The 19,661-nt window shown below is 34.6% G+C and overlaps 2 protein-coding genes across 6 annotated transcripts; one reads left to right on the forward strand and one right to left on the reverse strand.

The window, feature by feature from the left end:
• Positions 1-774: 774 nt before the first annotated feature.
• LOC130933431 (ABC transporter I family member 11, chloroplastic) lies at positions 775-19,278 on the reverse strand. Of its 5 annotated transcripts, none has more exons than XR_009067718.1 (11): positions 19,031-19,278; positions 18,728-18,807; positions 18,515-18,566; positions 18,260-18,393; positions 17,353-17,467; positions 17,177-17,263; positions 16,952-17,000; positions 16,572-16,656; positions 13,465-13,584; positions 5,216-5,303; positions 775-4,600 (listed from the first exon to the last, which is right to left on the reverse strand). XR_009067718.1 is itself a non-coding variant. In XM_057863040.1 (10 exons), the coding sequence occupies exons 1-9, from the start codon at positions 19,217-19,219 to the stop codon at positions 13,506-13,508; spliced, it is 870 nt and encodes a 289-aa protein (XP_057719023.1). In that variant the 5' UTR covers positions 19,220-19,278; the 3' UTR covers positions 10,365-10,600; positions 13,465-13,505. The 5 variants fall into 5 exon arrangements, 2 of the variants coding, with proteins under 2 accessions (XP_057719023.1, XP_057719022.1); XR_009067720.1 differs by lacking the exons at positions 775-4,600; positions 5,216-5,303 and adding exons at positions 10,482-10,600; positions 14,102-14,362; XR_009067719.1 differs by lacking the exons at positions 775-4,600; positions 5,216-5,303 and adding exons at positions 10,497-10,616; positions 14,102-14,362.
• LOC130933430 (protein LAZY 1) lies at positions 8,066-11,249 on the forward strand. The gene is made up of 5 exons (XM_057863038.1): positions 8,066-8,488; positions 8,573-8,639; positions 9,036-9,796; positions 10,354-10,639; positions 10,973-11,249. Exons 1-5 carry the CDS (start codon positions 8,483-8,485, stop codon positions 10,990-10,992), a joined length of 1,140 nt encoding a protein of 379 aa, XP_057719021.1. The 5' UTR covers positions 8,066-8,482; the 3' UTR covers positions 10,993-11,249.
• Positions 19,279-19,661: the final 383 nt, after the last annotated feature.

Here is a 19,661-nt window from a genome sequence, read left to right on the forward strand (position 1 = left end):
TTTGCTATCACTTTAATCTGAGATGATATTGTATTGAAAGAAATTAGAATATGTTACAAATGTGTAATCACATATTTTGATGGATGAAGATATAAAAATTTGGGTATACATGACGTACGGAAAATTACCGATTAAGAATTTAATTCAGAAATTAGCGTTGCAAGTACAATTCTTGATCAATAAAAATTCCGCATATCAATTTAAAAGGGTTGTCACAAAATTTAGAAATAAATACTGGGAGTAGAAATCTCACGTTGTCTCCCAACGAGTTGCTAAAAGAATGCAAATTATTGATCAGAAATTTTCTCAGAAATTTGGAGTTTGGAAAATGGGCACACAAATAATTATAAATTAACAAAAGATTTATGTAATTGGAATAAAGGCCTTGGCTTGGGGAAGATTAATTGGAAGTTCTATTCTTGTTGGATTTTCCAAGATAAATAATAATAGGTTGTTGTTTCTACTTAGTTAACCATCAACGAATGAAGGAAAGTCAAGTAATTGAGCCAACTTCTATTCACAAGTCCTAATCCTCTCCCTTGGGAAGGATTAGCGTTAGCAACTAGAGAGCTAGCCAACAACTTTCAGTTACTATTTAACTCTTGAATTTTCCCAACTCAAGGGTCTCCAATATTAATCAACCCCAAAACCAAGTTAAAAGTCTACTCCATTGACATGAATACTACGTTCACAGGCATATAAGGGAAATAAAGAGAAGACATGATAAATTGGATAACAACTGAAAATTGATTAAAGGTAAAAATAGTTCTTTGCATTAATAAATCCCAAAACCATAAACATACGTATCTGAACAAGGTAAATGGGTAATTAAAAGTGTAAAGGAATAAGGAAACAAACTAGAATAATGGAAACTTCAACGGAGGTGGTAACTCTTCTCAATATCCAAATCAAAAGTATAAAACTAGAAATCTATGAATGTGAAGAACCCTAGAGGAAGTAGTGATTTTCTCTCCAAGATTCAAAAAACTAAAACTAAACTATGAATGTGCGAATGTGTGAATGTCTCTGCTATTCCTTGGCTCTAGTATGTGTTTTTGGGCCGAAAACTAGGTCGAAACTCGGCCCGAAATCGCCCCCCGCGTTTTCTGCATGTGGTGCATGTCACGCGTACGCATCAGTCACGCGTACGCGTCGATGGTCTTCTTCGCGTGTCACGCGTACTCGTCAGGTATGCGCACGCGTCGCCGTGCAAATCTCCAAATCACGCGCACGCGTCAGGTACGCGCACGTGTCGCTCCTCGCTGGTTATCTCCTTTAATTCTTGTGCTCCTTCCATTTATGCAAGCTTCCTCTCCATCCTCTAAGCCATTCATGCCCTATATAGTCTGAAAACACTTAACGCACGGATCACGACATCGAATGGTATAAAAGGAGATTAAAAAGATATAATTTAAAAGTTTAGGAAGCAAGTTTTCAACCACAGAACCAAATTGGGAAGGAATTATAAAATTATGCAAATTGTATGGATAAGTATGCAAAAACTTGATAAAAACCACTCGATTGAGTATAAGATAAACCATAAAATAGTGGTTTATCAATAAAATAATCGTAAGTTAAATATATGTTTCATCAAATTAAAAAAAGTCTGTACAATATAATTTTCATATGTGCTATATGATAATAAAGATGGAGCTATAAACACAATCTAAAATAGTTCCATAATCTATTATAATAAACTTAGCACCAAAGTATGACTGTTTGTGCTGTGCAAAAGTAAAATAATATGTCCCTAAATTGCTAGTTGTCTAACTTATATACTAGCGAATTCATTTACAAATATTAAGGAACCAAAAGATAATTAATTGAGTTCATAAGATACATATGACTCTTCACTTATAAACTAACAAAATACATGAGTCTTCACTTGGTGCTTTTAATCCATTAATGAATCTCCTCAAGTGTTAGTTAGAGTCCTAAAATCAGGTGTTGGCATGAAGGTAAACAAGCTGCCGGATGTCCCTGAGGTAGCTGGTCCAGGTGGCTCTAAATGGTTTTGAGTGGATAGTATTAGCGGCCTCACAATGGTTTGCTTCATTCGAAACCCAACAGAAAATTCGGGAATTTGCTATGTAGCTTGTACAAGATAGAAGAACCATTTCAGCCCAAAAAATGAACAATACTAAAGTCACCAAATACAATCCTATACTCACAGGTCCATCATTAGGAGGTGCAGATTGAGATAAATCAATCTCTTCACCAAAATCTACATTGGGCGAGGCTTTCACTTTTGGCATCTTTTTCTTATTTGTTTGCCTTTACCTAGAAATGATGATGCAAATATAACATATAGATTCAGCAATTTACAATCAACAACACATAACAGACCTAATAGAATTAACATAATTAAAAAAATAGAATACACAAAATAACAAATGCAACCATTGGATCATGTTGTTGTCCTAGCTTGTTTGTTGCTGCTCCTACGAAAATTCTTGATTGAGTCTTGCTATCCTTCTTTGTCTTTTTAGTCTTTGATTGCCAATTTGGATCCTTAGGGGCACCTTTGCAAGTCTTGTGATAATGACCTTTCTCTCCATACTTACTACAAGTTACTTGGTGGATCTCCTAACTTTATTGCCAATCACCATTTCGATAGGAGCTTTCATCCTCCTAAGTTTTGGCCGGCCAGCTGGACGTACGATTGGGGGAGGGAGGATTCCTTGACAATCTGTGGAGATCCAATATTCCTCACTGTTTACTGGTTGGATCACATAGGAGTATGCTGCTCGAACAGCAACCATTACAGTGACTTATTGACAAAATCTTCTAATGTGTATCCGATATTTTTCAATCTAAAAATTGCAGCAACTGCATGCTTGCATGGAAGCCCTACATACAATTTTAATAAATCAAATACCATAATGATAGAGCAGATAAACTTGATATAACTAATGATAGAATAGTATACATGAATTACCTGTGAGCTGCCACACATTGCATAAGATATAACAAAAAAATGATTGTTTTCGTCTTGTGCTATTGCGGATAGGAGCTGTCCACCATAATTTTCTTTCAGAAAGCATCCGTCAAAGCCAATCAACCGCCTGCAACCAACCTTGAACCCAAGCATACAAGCCTCAAGCGAGATGTAAAGCCTATCAAATAGTGGCAGACTCTCTGGTTGAGGTATTTTCCACATCATTGCAGTGGAACCTGGGTTGCTCCTTAACAGCTCACTCAAGTAGTCTTGTAATTTATCGTATTGTTCTCCTTCCTTTCCAATTACTTGTTCCCTTGCAGCCTTCAAGTCTCTTGCGACCATCTTGTCATGCAGTTGCACATTATACTCGTCAACCATGTGCACCTTAGCCTCTTTTGGTGTTAAGTCCGGCCGAGTTTCCAAAATCTTAACCAACTTGCTTGCAACCCACTTGTAGTCGGCTATATTAGAAACAAAATCCCTCCCACATGTATGGTTATCTACAAAAGTTTTGATCTGATAGCAACAATCTCTAGAATTGTATGAGGTATAGATTAACCACGGACATCCTTCATCAGCACACGTCGCCCTGATTCTTTTTGGTTCGTTCCTAATATATCGACTTTCCTTTTCCTCGTAAACAAAGTAATCCTTCAAGCACTCCTTGAACTCGGCCATTATGTCGAACTCCATACCCAACTCAAAGTACACTTCTCCATAGCCATAATCGGTTTTGTGCTCTGGCCATTAATGTTTATTACCTCCTTCATCATCTGATGAAATAGGAGACACAAATGCTTTACTCTCATAAACATACTCCTTCTCTTCTTCAAAATCAACTTCTTCTATAATGGGCTCAAAACTCTTAGTGTGACTTGACCCACTTTTATCTTGTCTAGAACCAGGTTAGGCCTTAGAACCACTAATCCCAGTATGTTGTCCACCTATATTGGCTCCTAAACCAAATCTAACATTATCCCTTCCACTAGGACTAAAGTTGGGCTAAGCATGTTTCTTTCTTTTTTCCGCATACTTCCTTGAATTAGCCTTCTTCTTGTCCGTATTCACATTTCTAGCAGCCTTCCCGTCAGCACCACCCTTTTCATTATCACAATCATCTTTCTTATCAGCAACTTTCTTATTAGTATGTGTCCTCAACTTCATTCTGTCTTCGTCACTATCAGTGTCACTACTCTCATCATATGCATCTGAAGGAGGATTGTATGCCTCATCCTCTGAACTTCCATCATCTTCATCAGATGAGGATGAGGAGGAAGAATCCTTAACTTGAAGGGTAACCTAACCTAAATTCTCGTTAACATAGCAAGGCTCACCAACTGGGTGTTCAAAGTATAAATTAAATTCTAAACAGTCATTCGCCAATAAACTGTTTCTCAAATGATTTATCTCAGAATCTCCCTTAATCACATACAGACCAAATTCTAAATTTTGAGCTGTGGGTTCTAATCAGTACATTACAGCATAATCAGCATATCCTAAACTCTTTAGTAGTTCTTTTAGATAAAAAAAAAAGTTCACTAAATCTAAGTCTATTGGAGAAAATTTATGTACCTTTCCATTCAAATACTTCAACACCCCGGTACTATCCTTCCCAAGTCTCTCACCATGGTGAAACACGAGTACTGCAAAGTTAGACATCTGCAGCACCAATAAAAGACAAATTCAGCAACAATAACAATAGAAAATAAATAGATATATTTGAAAGTAATGTAGATTATTTAGTAATTTTAATAATTGATATATCAAATTTTAATATAGATTATATATCAATTTATCAAATTTTAATACATAGATAGACAAATTTTAATGTAGATTATTCACTAAACAAGACAATGTGAATTATATATCAAATTATCTAAAATTAGATAGATTAGTTCATACCAATGGAACATTTTTGTGTGTGCGTATATGTGGTGGAGCAAAGAAAAATATCATTTTCAAGAAGAACATGTAAGATTCATAACAGACACAATATTGCATTGCAGTAGACTAAAATGCAAACTTATGAATAAAAAGGAATTGAAGTATCAACCTCAACAAAACACATAAGCTTTTCAGTCAAAATATACAGAGCATATTTGTTGTTATTGAATCCTAAGCCATGTTCTAATTTAACCCTTCATGCAAAATTTGAATATAAACAATACTCCAAATCATAGGTTTCAAAGCATGTTCAATGATAGAGAGTGATAAAACCACCTTCAACTTGATCATACACATGCAATGACAGAGAGAGTGAGTAACGAAGCTTACCTCTTAACAAACAGTTCCTCCGTCACGGCGCCGTCAAAACGCCGTCAATAGCTCCGTCGGGACCAACGTCTTCCTCCAAGTGAAGCGTCTTCAATGAATTTCGAAAGGGAGAGATTAGGATTTTTTTTGTAATTCTAGAAAGTAAAAGAGGGGTTCTGTGTCATCACATATGAAACTTGTTTATTTTTAATGGAATTATTAGGGGGTAGGGTTGGATAGCCCATTAATCTGCCCATCCAGGTTGGCATTTAACTGACACATCATTAACTTAACGTGCCGCGTAAGCATGGTCAATTAGCTCTAGAGACACATTATTAATGGAAGGGCTAACTTGTCTAACAGAGTTAATAAATAGGGGCCAGATAGGAATTTTTTTTTTTCTAGGGGCCTTGTTGTCTTTTAATGTTATTGTCAAGGCTGTTTTGGATTTTTTTCTCATATATTTATTTATCATTCTCCTTAGTTCTATAAAAAATATTTCATTTAAATTGTAAAAAATAATAAATAAATGTATTAATACATCCATAGTTGATTTTATGCCTCTAAAGCTTGTACTTATTCTCCATATTATCGACCTTGTTCTTGTACTGCTGTCATGTAAGACATTCCGTTAATTATTTAACTTTGACCTCACGGTAGGACTACATTGAAACTAAATGAAACTTTTTTTGACTTAAATAAGACACTTTAAACTTTAAAGGCCAAAACAAGATTACGTCCAAACGTACCTATTATTTCTATTTGTACAACAGACTTAACACTTAATCAAATATAAAAATATACATGTTAAATTCTTTCAAATTTTAGATAACAAATGTTAAAATTAATTATTAACAAAAAATTAAACTTTCATATTAAAATAATAATTAAAAAATTTATTATTTAATTTTTTTATCTATAGAGACCCTGGTCTTTTTAGACGACGGAGACTTTTGTCTCTTACGACCTTTTTATAAAAATAGTCTAATGCTATAAATTGTGCCGTAATCTATAATGTAGGACCGACATAATTTTAGAAAATTTATATTCCCAATTACGGATAAAAATACTAGTATATGTATAAATACTTTCTCGGTTTTGTGCAGGCTCGTGTAGCTTGAAAGGAAGCAAGGACGGTTTTATATACATTGTTGGGGGGGGGGGGGAGCGCCCCACTACAATTTAGAATTTTTTTTAGTAGTATATGATAATAATATTTATTTGCCCCCATTAGATTATTAAATTTGACCCCACAATAAATTTTTACTCAACTTTTGGTACTTAATCGTCAATTTAAAAATTTTATATTAGAAATTCGTTAGAATTTAGAATGATCAATTCTCAAATTTAAATAAAATTAGTGTTCTTTTTTAAAAATCAACTCAAAAGAATATTATATATCTTCTTTTCAAATTAGCTTTAATTTTTGTATAACAACTATATCAATTGAAAGAATTTTTTTAACTATAAATATAAATAAGAGTCGACTTCTAATTGTGTTAGGAAGTAAATTTTTAAATAATTATTTAGTAATATATATAAAAAGAAAGAAATTTTAATGGTAGTTAACAGAAAAATTATTTAATTTTTTAAAATATAAAACTTAAAATAATAAAAATTTAAATTATATATTATTTAAATTACTATTTTAGTATTGTAATTTATATATTAAATATTTTGAAGGCTAATCATATTTTACAATAATAAAATATAATCATAACAATAATTATGTTATATGTACATAAAAAATAATTATTTGTATAAAATATATATTAAAATATAAAATACACATTAAAAATAAATTAAACAATACATATATTTATACACAGATATATAATAATTAATAAATAATTTAATATTTAATTTTTTATATACATATATTATTTTTATTATAAAAATAATTATGATGTTATATAAATTTTGCCCCCACTACCAAAATTTTCTGGATCCGTCACTGTCTGGATCCGTCACTGAAAGGAAGCTTGACACCACCAACCCGAGTACTCCAGTACTAGACAGGGGCAACGGTTTCTGGTCTGGTGTAAACTGAGGAAACTAAGGAACTGCTTTTGTAGTTACTTTAGAATGAGTTACCACTGATAGTTTTTCCTTTTGGAAGGCTATCGAATCTTAAGCCTAGATTCATGTTAGATGACTTTTTGAATGATAAATTTAAATATTAGTTACTTTTACAAATAAGAGAATATATATATATATTTTCAGTATGTGAAAATTAAATTTTTAACAAAACCATAATACAATAATTAAGCAAAGGGGGGCTTTTACTTCAGTCAGTGTAGTATTCACACCAAAGGTCATGTATATTACCCATTTGGGGTCATATTCAATTATTCATTTATGACCATATATCCCCCCCCCCCCCCCCTTTCTCCTTTTTTCACTATCCAAGTGTTTGCGGCTCCTACAATAATTAATAAATAAATGATAGCCTAATCCATGCAGATGAATCATGACAAATTGTTCTCATAATGTTTGAACTTTGAAGCATCATCCAAAATCTAACAACCACTAAAGTGCGCAACCCTGTATAAGGAGCTAACTGAACAATTAGGGGGTGTAAAGTTTGCAAAACCACACAATTGTTACTCAGGTTTTCATAATCCTATCACAACTTGACAAATTGTATGAAATTTTAGCCTAGTGTTATAACTAACTGTCAGACAATGGAATTTATAATCCAAACCTCTGGAAAAATGTAACTGGATGCATCTAGAAGCAATGCACTGAGACATAGTACTTTACTATTTTGTACAGTGGTCAGTTTAAGTGGGGCTTCTTAATCAAACAGCCATCAATCAAACAATTTTAGTAAATTTTATGTGCAGAGCATCATTCTCTGAAATTGACAGTGCTTCGGCATTTAAGAACCAGCGTGCTTCGTTGGGGGGTTATCAACTTGTTTACGTGTGTGATCCACTTAAAGAAATATCGTACTGAGAGAAAAGCATAGACAAATGGCAAAATGGTAGACATTCCACCTTCAATTTGCCCACCTGATTAGATTTTGAAATGAATACCCAACCAAACTGTTGTTTCTACCTATATGTTTTTATCTATGTAAACTTATATCTGAGACTCCTAGTATCTACTTATTCCCAACCCATTTATATTCAGACTGGAAAGTCCTCTGAGCTTTTTACTTAATCAATCATACCCTACCAATCCTAAATACCTTTCCGATTTGGACATTTATATATACCACCAGCATAATCTCAGTCAAGAAAGAAAACCTTAGTCATCACATATCAACAAAAGAGAGAGATCAAAATGAAGGTATGTGTCTAACCTATGTCAAATTAGCATGGAACATTTCCTTCAATCCTTCAGCTTCATCATCATCATTTTTCCTTGTTGCAGATATTCCAGTGGGTGCATCGAAAGCTTCGGCAGAATAGTATTGATCCTTTCAAGGATTTCACACTTGGTATTCATTCACCTGTGCTTATTTTCTCTTTTCCACTACCTTTTTCTCTTGCTATTATGATATTACTGAGCTGCATTAATATATATGAACCACAAAGGTAAACATCAGGTGTTTTGCAGATTAGGCATTTTAACCAGATCAGGAACACTAATGTACTTGAAAATATGCATCTCTTTTCAACATGTTAGATGCATTCACTAACCAACTGCAGATAAAATTTTCCTGTACATCACTAATAGTGCCTCTTGTTGACATTTAATTCAACTTATTATACTTTTCCTTTTCCCATGTTTGGTATTCCTCTTTCAAGAGAACAAGAGCAATGGGAAGTATTGAGATTATCTTTATTAATAATTTCACCAGCTCACTAATTTTCTTTTGGAAATTATATTTCAGCAAACCCTTGTAGTTGTCTTACACCACAGCCAACATGTGACAACCAATACTCCCACATGATGCCAAGCTTTGGCTCCATGAATCAACCCGGCTTCTTAAAGCCACACCATCAAGAAAGTCTGACATCTTATTCAGGGCTTGATGTCGAAGGGGAGTCCAAACAAGAAACACCTGCAGCCATCTCCGAGCTCTTTGAAGGCTTTCTAACAATTGGAACTCTTGGCACAGAAATAGTCAACAATGAACCAGCAACACCAACATTTCCCATGCCTATTGAAGACATAACTATGAACAATGCAGAGGTGACGGAAAATGATCTGAAGCTCATTAGTTATGAGCTTGAGAAATTTCTTGAGGCTGAAAAGGAAGAAAGTTTCTATGAATCTTCAGGAAGAAACAGCCAAGTAAGCACTATCACACTTAGTAGCAAGCAAATAGCTGGATCTGAAGCTGAAGACAATGCAAACAAAGCTGTGTGTCCACTGCAAGGATATTTATTGGGGTCATCACCTGAACTTCCAGAGACAACAGAAGTGAAGAAAGAGAGGGCATCACTTGCCGAGCTATTTCATAGGACAAAGACAAGTCAAGAATCTATAGAGACAGGAGAAAAAGGAGAAACACAAATCAAGCAAACACAAAAGTCTGCCATGCATATTATGAGAAAGATGTTGAAAAAAGTCCATGTCTCTTCAAAAAGCTGTAACACTGCTGCAAGGGATGATGCCGCCTCTGCTTCAACCAATAAAAAGCTCCATAAGGTAGGTCTTTACCAGATCTTCTGCACTTAACATCAAATTCAATGGTTGTCCCCATCTCCCATTGCCTATGATTATTGCCTTGGCATCTAAAAGTTAGCTAATGAAAATTTTAATGCATGTTTGTTTCTTGGTCACCCGGAATACAATGAGAGTAGGAATCAAACACACTATAGAAACCAGATTGTGCAAATAATTTATTACTCAAATTTATTAGCAAAGAAAAAACAACAAACAAAAAAAATTTGCAAGTTAATTCTTTCATAGAGAATCTATAGAACTTGCCGTAGAAGATAATCAAAAGCAACTTAAAGAATTAAAATTCGTAAAACAAGACTGAAGAAAATTAGCCAAAGGGATTTGGGTCAGACTCAACATATCTAACAACACTGAAGGTCATATGTTAAATATCATTCCAAGTTGAACAGTTTTGGCATCTGGCAGAATAGTTTCAGGTACCAAAATAATCTGCAAACCTCTGAATCCAACATATATGTCTTCAATATATGCTGAAAGCAATCTATCATATCATAATTTCATTGTTTCATTTGGATATGTAGGTTCTAAGAATGTTTCACAGAAAAGTCTATCCTGAGAACACTGTAACTGCAAAGGATTTTGCTAAACCCAACAAAGATAAGATTAAGGATGCTTCTCATGACTGCAGCCATGAATATCAGAACAGAGACCCCACAAACCCAGACAAAGGCAGAAGAGTTAATTCGGACACCAAGTCAACAAAGTCTTCCCCAAACTGTGAGCCCATCTGGAACCCGCCGCAAGATGGGCTTAGTTGCAGTACTTCAACTACAAACAATGAGCACTGGATCAAAACAGATGCAGAGTGTAAGTACTTATCTCTCTAGCATACAGTTCCTCATACACATATAAGTGCACACATCAAACTTTTACACAAATCTTTCATCAGCATATATATATGAATTAGGATCAAATGACGCATGTGTCAATTTAATAAAGTTATACAGCTTATAACTTTTTATAGGATATATATTTTAATTACCCAACCATTGTGAATCAAAATAACATATAATGAACATCATTTATATTAAATTTTACCGAAATCGAACATCAATAAGCACCATAATATATGTGAAATTGCATTATAATTAGTTAATATATCTGTGTATTTTAACCCATTTACAATTTTTGGCATTATAGACTTGGTGCTGGAGCTGTAGCTACCTAAGCTGTAAGAAAGTGCAAGGCATTGACATTGAGCCTCTATAATAGACTTGTAAAATCTACTCTTTCATAATACTATAATGATCTTATGTATGTACTTCCAAGTGGAAGTGATGCTGCATTAAGGTTGTGAGTTTCATGTATACATACTTTATATGTAGACATCAGTTACTTCTACTATTTTCTTATTGGTTCTCATGAATCATTCTTCCATCAAACTCAAGAAAGGCAACTCATAATTACAAAGTTTGTTCAGTGCCTATTATGTCTGCATTTTATCCCAGCTTTAGTATCGAAGTGGTCAATCTCGGATAGTGGTGCAGAGTGGCTGGCCCCAAAATGCCACCATGGGATAGCAAATTCTGGGATAGCCACTATTTCAAGAAAAACAGAAAATGATGTGTATGCTCACAATTGATACATTCTTTGTTATAAATCATAAGTCATAGTCTGTGCTTTAAACTCATAATAAACAATTAATCCAACGTACAAGTATAAACAACAATCCAATAAAATAAAAGTCAACCATCATAAGGGAAAAGGAAAAGTACAGAACCAAACCCTAATCAAACATCAACAACTAAGAACCAGTAGAGAAGGGAAGCAACCGAGAGGCAGTAGAAACGTTTAAGATAGGATCAAATGATACCAGTGCAAGTTTAAGAAAATGTTACACTATCCAATAACTTTGTATCAAAGTAAATTTTTACAAAACCTACCATTCAATCAGAAGTTTATTCATTGTAAATCAAATCTATAAAATTTCATAGCAATCTAAAATCATTTGATATATTTTTTTTATAGATCAAAATTGACGGTAACACTCAAGATTGGCATATGCATGAATTAGATTTAGGCTTCTGATATTCAATTTTCACAAAATTTGGTACAATGATCTCCATGATAGGTGACTATAAATCAACGGTTTGATTGATTCAAATTATTATAGATAGATAAAAACAGTGTAACTTTAAAGATAACATTGATGTCATTTAATCTTAACTCATTGAATTGGATTCAATTGACATTAATGTCATTTAATAAAAAATTAAAAAAAGAAACTAAACTAAACTAAATCTGACCCCTCAATTTTACAATAGATCAACGGTTGGTACACTTATTATAAGGAACATGCAAGCAAGGATAAGACAGGAAGGAATATCATGGGGGGATAAAAGAGAGAGATGAGAAAGAAAAATATGAAAAAGAAGATGGGATATGTCATGTTCCCTGATCATGACTACTATGATTAATATCCTGTATTAATTGTCATTAAAACGAAGGCCTGTTAAGCACTTATCCATCTCTTTCTCCCTTGAGCTGATACTTAGTCATAATGTTTTGCTTCTATCCTCTGTAGGTGGTTTTGTATGCTGTCCTTATAACCCAACTCCGTTTCACGTTTCTATCCTTGAACCCATAGGCCTCTAATCTACCTTAATTTCAATATTTTGTAGTCAAGAAAAATTCATGTCTACTTTGTAAAAAGCAGCCTTGCGTAACCTAAGAATAGCTTTTGTATCACGAATTAGAACTCAATATGTCACAGGCCATTTCAGACTTTCAAACTCCCAATCACCAATTTTTGTCAATTCATGGCTGCTTTTTGCATATGATCTTAGTTTCCAATGCAATTCTTTGCCAACGACTTCTTTTGGTAACAACTGCATCATCATCATCAACCTCAACAAACCAAATGCACAACTACTCTCTTCTTTTTCCAAGTCAAAAGGATACTATTTTCATCACACTGGTGTCTTTTTCCAGCATCCTTCTGGTTGGAAACCACAACACTCCGCTCATCTCCCTCCATGCAGCCTACCCCAATGTCCTTTTAATTCCAACCAGTGTAACACCACCTGCCATAGCCAGTGTTTACAATATTCATCTGCCAGTGCTTCCCCCATTCTCAATAGAGTATCCAGCATTATGATGAATAGGAGCTACGATGATTTTGTATGATGATTGAGCCTCCTAGTTGTTTCCAGCTAACTATGTTGTGACTCCAGTTGGTCCATAGTGGTGTTGTGACATCACTTCAACAATCTCTCATTAATATCAATCGTATAGTCATCTCCGACAGTCCCATCTAGAGAACATGTATTGTTGCTGAATAGAGAAATAAAAAGGTCAGGGATATTTGAGATATCCCTTGTTCTCCTAGACTCGTGACTAATTTCCTATATCACCTTTACTCCTCTCTAACTCTCTCTTTATAGCCGTCAATCAACTAACGGATTGTTATTCTTAAATACTAAGGCCCATAACTTAGGCCTGGTCCCTAACAGAACCCAAGACCACTACTCCATTAATGACCTTAACACATGGTCAACAAGCAAATATCTCACAAAATTAAGCTATTTTGAGATATCCGAATAGTCAAATTTCCTTTTCCTTTATTCTTTTAACATATGTCATTATGTTGCAAGTAGAAAATACATCTAGCACTTGAAGCTTATGGTTCAAACCTCATAGAATCCGGTGCTAATAAAAAGGCAGCGAGTATGAACTACAATGGAAGTAACTCCTCTCTGAGGTTGCCACCCATCTCCATCTTCCATGATCGATCAACAAGACTTGCAAACTCTCTGAAATACATACAGGAAGCTCGATAAGTGAAATAAGTGGTTCTCACAATAATATGCAATAGAACATTGGCAATAAAAACTTCAGCCAATATGCAATGGTAAACAATGTGAAATGATTAACGGAGAAACCACCGATCTACTACACATATGCAGCATTGTTAAGTGTGTATATATTATATTTTGGCAATGCCAATAACTTCGTTTGTTATTTAGATATTCCAAAAAGGACTGTCCATTTGGGTCTCTTTATTTGGGGATTCTTCCACCATGGATGCATAGATAGGACAAAAGTCCCCTTCACATGGATTTAGGAACAGCAGTTGTGAGTGGGCACAAGGTCCTGTATAGTTGAATTACCTAAGATATCCTTAATATCAAATTATATACAAAAAGATGTACATTTAAGTAACTTTATAATTATTATATTAATCTAAAGAAACTAAAACTAGTTTGCAAAAAAAAAAAAATCTTTTTGGACAAAGATTTAAATACTATTGCAATACTATTGGATGCATACCGACTCATCGAAAAAGAAAACTGAACTTGTTCCCACATCAATCAGCCTATAGCCATTCCTACCACACCCTAGGATTGACTATTCATTTCCTTGCTTCCTCACTTCATATGCCGGTTCCCTCTGATATCCACTCCAATCTTTGCTGCCAACCACTCTTTACAACTGCTGCTCAATGGCGGCCTTCCTTCACTAGTTGCCACCATAACCCTGCCTCAACTTCATTCTTTAGATTACTGATTTGTGCTCAACGTCATTTTCTTCCTGTTGTTTAAAGCACGAGCAAAACATTGTTGTATTAGTTAACTAAAGCATTGATGACCGCATGATCCTTTTGGTCCCTTATTACAGTTGTTGATCCAGGAGTCACCATTTCTTTTTGCGAATAAAAGGCACATGTGCAAGACATAATTAAACAACAACGAGCAACCCATGCCCTACTCAAAGCTATATGAATGATGTGATACACGTGTTCTGTCAGAAATCAAGTTGGCAATAAGAAAAATTTAAATGTAAATCTCTTTCAATAGCCCCACCCCCCTTCTTCTGTCAGAAATCAAGTTTGCAATAAGAAAAATTCAAATGTAAATCTCTTTCAATAGCCCCCCCCCCCCTTTTTTTTTCTTTTTATTCCCTCTTGTTTGATAGAAAAAATTAAAATAAAAAACTTGTTGCAATAGTTTCAACGTGTAGTTATTATATGTAACCAAAAGACCTATTTCAACATGAGCACCATAATCTTAGCATGGAATATAAAACCTGGCAAGAGTAACCCTATTTTGTTGGCTACTCAATTTTGTATCACTCTACTATGTGGTAGCATGCATTCCAGCTTCCACTAACCCCATCATTCTCATTGCTTGGAGTAAAGGTCCCAAATGGCCCCAAAACTTCGTATCGTGCCTTAAAATGACTCCCTGAAATTTCAATTAGCCCAATCTATACTCCCAAATTTTGATTCGTAACTCATATTAGTCTCTAGGTTCATCTCGTTAGTTCAACCCCAACAGAATAATACAGAACGCTTTGGGTACAGGAAGGTTGCAGCAACGAGCTCGCTTATGATGTCGCCATAAAAGGGAAGGAAAGAAAGAGTCGATGGTTTTGGCTGAGAATGATAATTTGTTTTGGGGAAAAGACATATTTTAACATTTCATTAACTTTGCATCCACCACATAACACTCGTTTTTTATTGGACCCCCATGGCAACTTAACTGCCAACTCAGAACACTATTAACGGAGATGAACCTAGGTGAATCACGATTTGAAATCTGCAGGTCCATATTGGGTTAATTGAAATTTTGGGGGCCATTTTGAGGCACGGCGCAAATTTCAAGAGTCATTTTGGACCTTTACTTCATTTGCTAGTGTAAGGATAACTGTTGTAAGGGCGGACACATGTCCTATTCACCTTCTACCACTACCGACCACCTTCAAGCTGCTATGCCGTGGATCCCTATTTTCATCCAAATCAGAACTTGAAAACTCCAAAATAGCCCTTCATAGCTAACCCACAACCAGTTTAAACTGCAAAGCTAAATGACATTCCAGTCCTACACCCTAACTATGGCTATCACCTTAATAGGAAATATTAATTGTTGTGGGCGCAGGTCAGCTAAACAGCATTAAAGATTTTATGAAGTTAAAGCACATTGAGGGAACTGATCCTACAAAGGGTGATCCATAATTTGATGTATGGGGTTGGGATGATGAGGGATACTTTCTTTGGTTGAACAACTTAGAAAGAAAGTGGATTTAATTAGGGATGCCATGTTGCTTTTATCCTTGAAGTCCTTAAAACCATCAACAGCGTATAAAATTATAGGATCCCCATCCAAAGGAATTATGAAATCAATCAATATATTCTGCATTGTGCACAAATCCTCCATTTTTCACTAATTACTTTATCACTCCACTTCTTGTTATTGGTTCACGTAACCTCTCAACATTTGTACCATTTTTGTAGTGCTCAGCAATAATTGTAGCCAGGTGGAATAAATAGAACACCAGAGTTGTTTATGACAAATTGTTATAAAACAAAAAACTAAAGATTTCACACAACAATGAGGCTCAACTGGAAAAATTACAACACCTAAACAATGGAGGTCATAATAGAGGCACTGAGTGATTGGTATGAGTTCACAGCACGCACAAACTCCTACGTAGTATCGATAGGTTTGAATTTGTCACTTAGCCACTAACCAAGATACAGAAAAACAGAAGTTACAGAAATCTCAGCAAGTCAGCGTCATGCTCTTTCCATCAACACATCAACTTTAATACAAAATTCAAATTTATTTAATGTCTTTGTATCAATTGAAGTTAGAATTTCAAAATGAGATACACAAATCATGAGCCAATGCAGCAATATACAAACTCTTATATACATATGCAGGATATAATATAAAATGATTGATAGTTATAATTAAAAAATGTACAATGATTCAAAATTAATTGAGAAATTAGTAAAAACCTCAAGTCATGGCTGACAACAAGAACAGTTAACTCCCTTTTTAGATGCTTTAAAAGCTTCACAACATCTGCACGTGCTTTCCAATCTGCTCAGTGGGAAATTATCAGACACAACTTTAAAAGATATACTTTATTTCATTTTAACTGAAAGATAATCATTGAAGAAGTAAAGGTTCACATATAAAATAATAAGACACCAAAAATAAGAATGCTCATATTCTAAAAATTACAAAATGTAAAAAGTTGGTAAAACAATATTAATTGAAAGCTAGATTTTAGTAAGATTTATTTGATTCAATCCTTGAGAGGAAATCGAAAAGCTCCTTAAGTGGAATAACAACAGCAAAGCACAATAAAGAAGTCACAAGTTGCATTGTTTACCAAGTCCAGCAAGAGGCTCATCCAATATCAATAGATCAGGGATTTGCACCTGAAAAATACATTTGGAAAAGACCATGAAGCTCACTAATGCTACTGACACCTATAACTTCGTAACCGAGATTGCATCAATCACTCAATAGCTGGTCAGGTGAAGAGATGAAGCAATAACTAGCAGACATCTCAGTATCAGGATTTGTAAGTTTTTAAAAAGAGGAAAATTCTTACTAATTGAATTGCCAAAGCAAGGCGGCGTTTGTAACCGCCGCTAAGGGAGTGAGGATTTTTGTCCAATGATATCCCATTTAATCCAACCTACAGTAAGAGCAGTAGATATGAATATAAGGATAAAATGATAACAAAGGCTTGGAAAGACACCCTGTAATATAAAGAGGCATAGCTACCCAGTTAATTGCCCTTTGAAGCCCTAAAGCAAGATTTTCTCTCAATTGATAGCTACCCTTTTGCCTTGGCCACCCAAAAGTGACTTCATCAAGCACAGTTTCAGCTAAAAAATACCTAGCTTGCAACACATATGTAGAACAAGTGAAAAATGATCAAACAAGATTTACTTATGAACAAATAAACTATGACAGATGAAAAGCCCTCTGCAATCTTATAATGCCAGACAGTGTCTGAAACAGAAACTGCATAACAGTCTTACTTATATCAGACTATATATGCATTTTTATGTATATAAAATATATAATACTAGAAAGTTTTTTTTTTTTTTGGGTCAATACAACACATAACACACACACCCACTCTACTCACACACCCATTAGATACTCTCTTTTTCATCAAGAGAGATTCGAACCCATGTGGTACTTTTAGGAGGCAAATGTATTTGCCACTGGGACAAGCCTCAGCCACATAATACTAGAAAGTTTAAATGACCATAGTAAGCATGAGGGGTAGTCATCTTGTAAATTGATGGTTAAATGTTCTAGTAGCTAAGATTCAACATAGACAGCAGCAAGGTGCAGAAAATAATCAAAGCCTCCACTAGCTACCATAATGGTTGGAGCCTTGTACATAGTGGTGTCCACTTAGAAAGGTTAATGACTAAATAATAACTTGCATTGGTTATTATTGTTATAATGTTACATGTTTGTCCTCAGTCCTTACCACGTCCACGGCAATGCTTTTCTATCCTAGTATTTCTGTGTATACGTTTCTTGGGCTTGTACAAATCCCAACAATTAATTGTGTATATGATACAAGGTTTACAACATCAGATTTTAATCAAAGTTATACAACAAAAAAATGCGTTATTTATATTCAAATCAATTAATATTCATAGTTTCATACCTCTCAGGAAACTGGAAGACAATACCAACTCTTTCTGGTGACAAAGGCTCAGGAGGCTGGATAGGATTTCCATCATTTCCATACTTTTGGCTGTAAATGGATCCAGTGGTCGGTTTGCTTATTCCTGCAAGAAGCTACATGAAGAGAAGGAAGACCGTTGAAGGAACAAAAATACTTACCCAAACATGAAACTAACATGAATATTCATGCAATTAAATTCCCGAACAGGGAAAAAAAAGAGAGAAAAAGAAGTACCTGCAAGAGTGTTGTTTTCCCACTTCCACTTTGTCCGAAAATTAGACCAAAACTGCAGCAATTGACAAAAATTCAGCAGGCATTAATTACAAGCACCTAACACCTAAAAGCTAAATCATGTCAATAGGAACTCGGTGATTAACATAATAAAGCTCTACCTCTTTTAATTTAAACACAAAATTTAAAAGGAGAAAAGTTATTGCTAAAAAGTACCTTTTCTCCGGAAGTGAGAAACTAACTGAATTCAGTAGCTTAAGCTGAGTCCCCGGAGGCTGATAGCTAACATCTCTAACCTTAAGCCAAAAAAAAATATACCGCATTCATATAATATTAGTTAGTCTTAGTCTTATATAAATACGATCACAAATGTGAAATTCATCAACATCGAAACAGCAATGGATATGACATGAAAATTACTATTCTATATCTAGTCCTAAAAACTATACTAACTAAAGCCAAATCATTTTCATTCAACATAAAAAGAAAAAAGAATACATTCTAGAAGCTACTACATACTTCAAAAGCGGTGTAATTGCAGTTGATGGTGGGAAGCTTGGTTGTTGGTGCAGGGAAATTGAACCTCGAAGAACTGAGGCGATTATGGTTGAGTGAGGGTGAAATTGGGGTTAAATTAGAAAGGGGGAATGGGGGTGGTGAGCCTGAGAGGAAGCGGAAGGGAGGAGGAGTGTTTAAAGAGATGGCCATTGAGAGAGTGGGGTGGGGGACAGGGCGCCGGGGTCTTCAGGGTATGACACCTGCGTTCTTCAGTCTTGTCTTTTTCTTTCCCTCTGGGGCTACCTGTCACAATTTAAAGCTAGTGTTTGGAAAGGGTGTATAGAGACGGAAATAGATTGTCTTTAGTTTTTTTAACACATGAGAAAATGCAATGTAATTTTTTACTATTAATTTTATAAATGAGATTAAAATTAAATATGAGAGAAAAAGTAATAAAAAATAAAAGATCACAATTAATACTATTTAATTTTTTTTCACTGGAGAAGATCCACTCCCACATAGAGACAGACAGATAAAGAAAATGTGTTGCACTTCTGCATATATTCCCTAATTGGAGTAAAACGTCTTTTTGTAAGAAAGCTTCCAGGTTATATTATTATTATTATTATTATATATATTAATAATTGGTTAT

The sequence above is a fragment of the Arachis stenosperma genome, chromosome 6, assembly GCF_014773155.1.
Source record: "Arachis stenosperma cultivar V10309 chromosome 6, arast.V10309.gnm1.PFL2, whole genome shotgun sequence".
NCBI classification, from domain to species: domain Eukaryota; kingdom Viridiplantae; phylum Streptophyta; class Magnoliopsida; order Fabales; family Fabaceae; genus Arachis; species Arachis stenosperma.

Coding starts and splice junctions, on each gene's coding strand:
- LOC130933431 (XM_057863040.1), bottom strand. CDS start 19,219: ATGGCCATCTCTTTAAACACTCCTCCTCCCTTCCGCTTCCTCTCAGGC. Junction 18,394..18,514: donor GGAAAACAACACTCTTGCAG/GTACTTCTTTTT, acceptor CTCTTCATGTAG/CTTCTTGCAGGAATAAGCAA. Junction 16,657..16,951: donor TGAGCCTCTTGCTGGACTTG/GTAAACAATGCA, acceptor CCCACTGAGCAG/ATTGGAAAGCACGTGCAGAT.
- LOC130933430 (XM_057863038.1), top strand. Junction 9,797..10,353: donor CCAATAAAAAGCTCCATAAG/GTAGGTCTTTAC, acceptor TTGGATATGTAG/GTTCTAAGAATGTTTCACAG. Junction 10,640..10,972: donor GATCAAAACAGATGCAGAGT/GTAAGTACTTAT, acceptor TTGGCATTATAG/ACTTGGTGCTGGAGCTGTAG.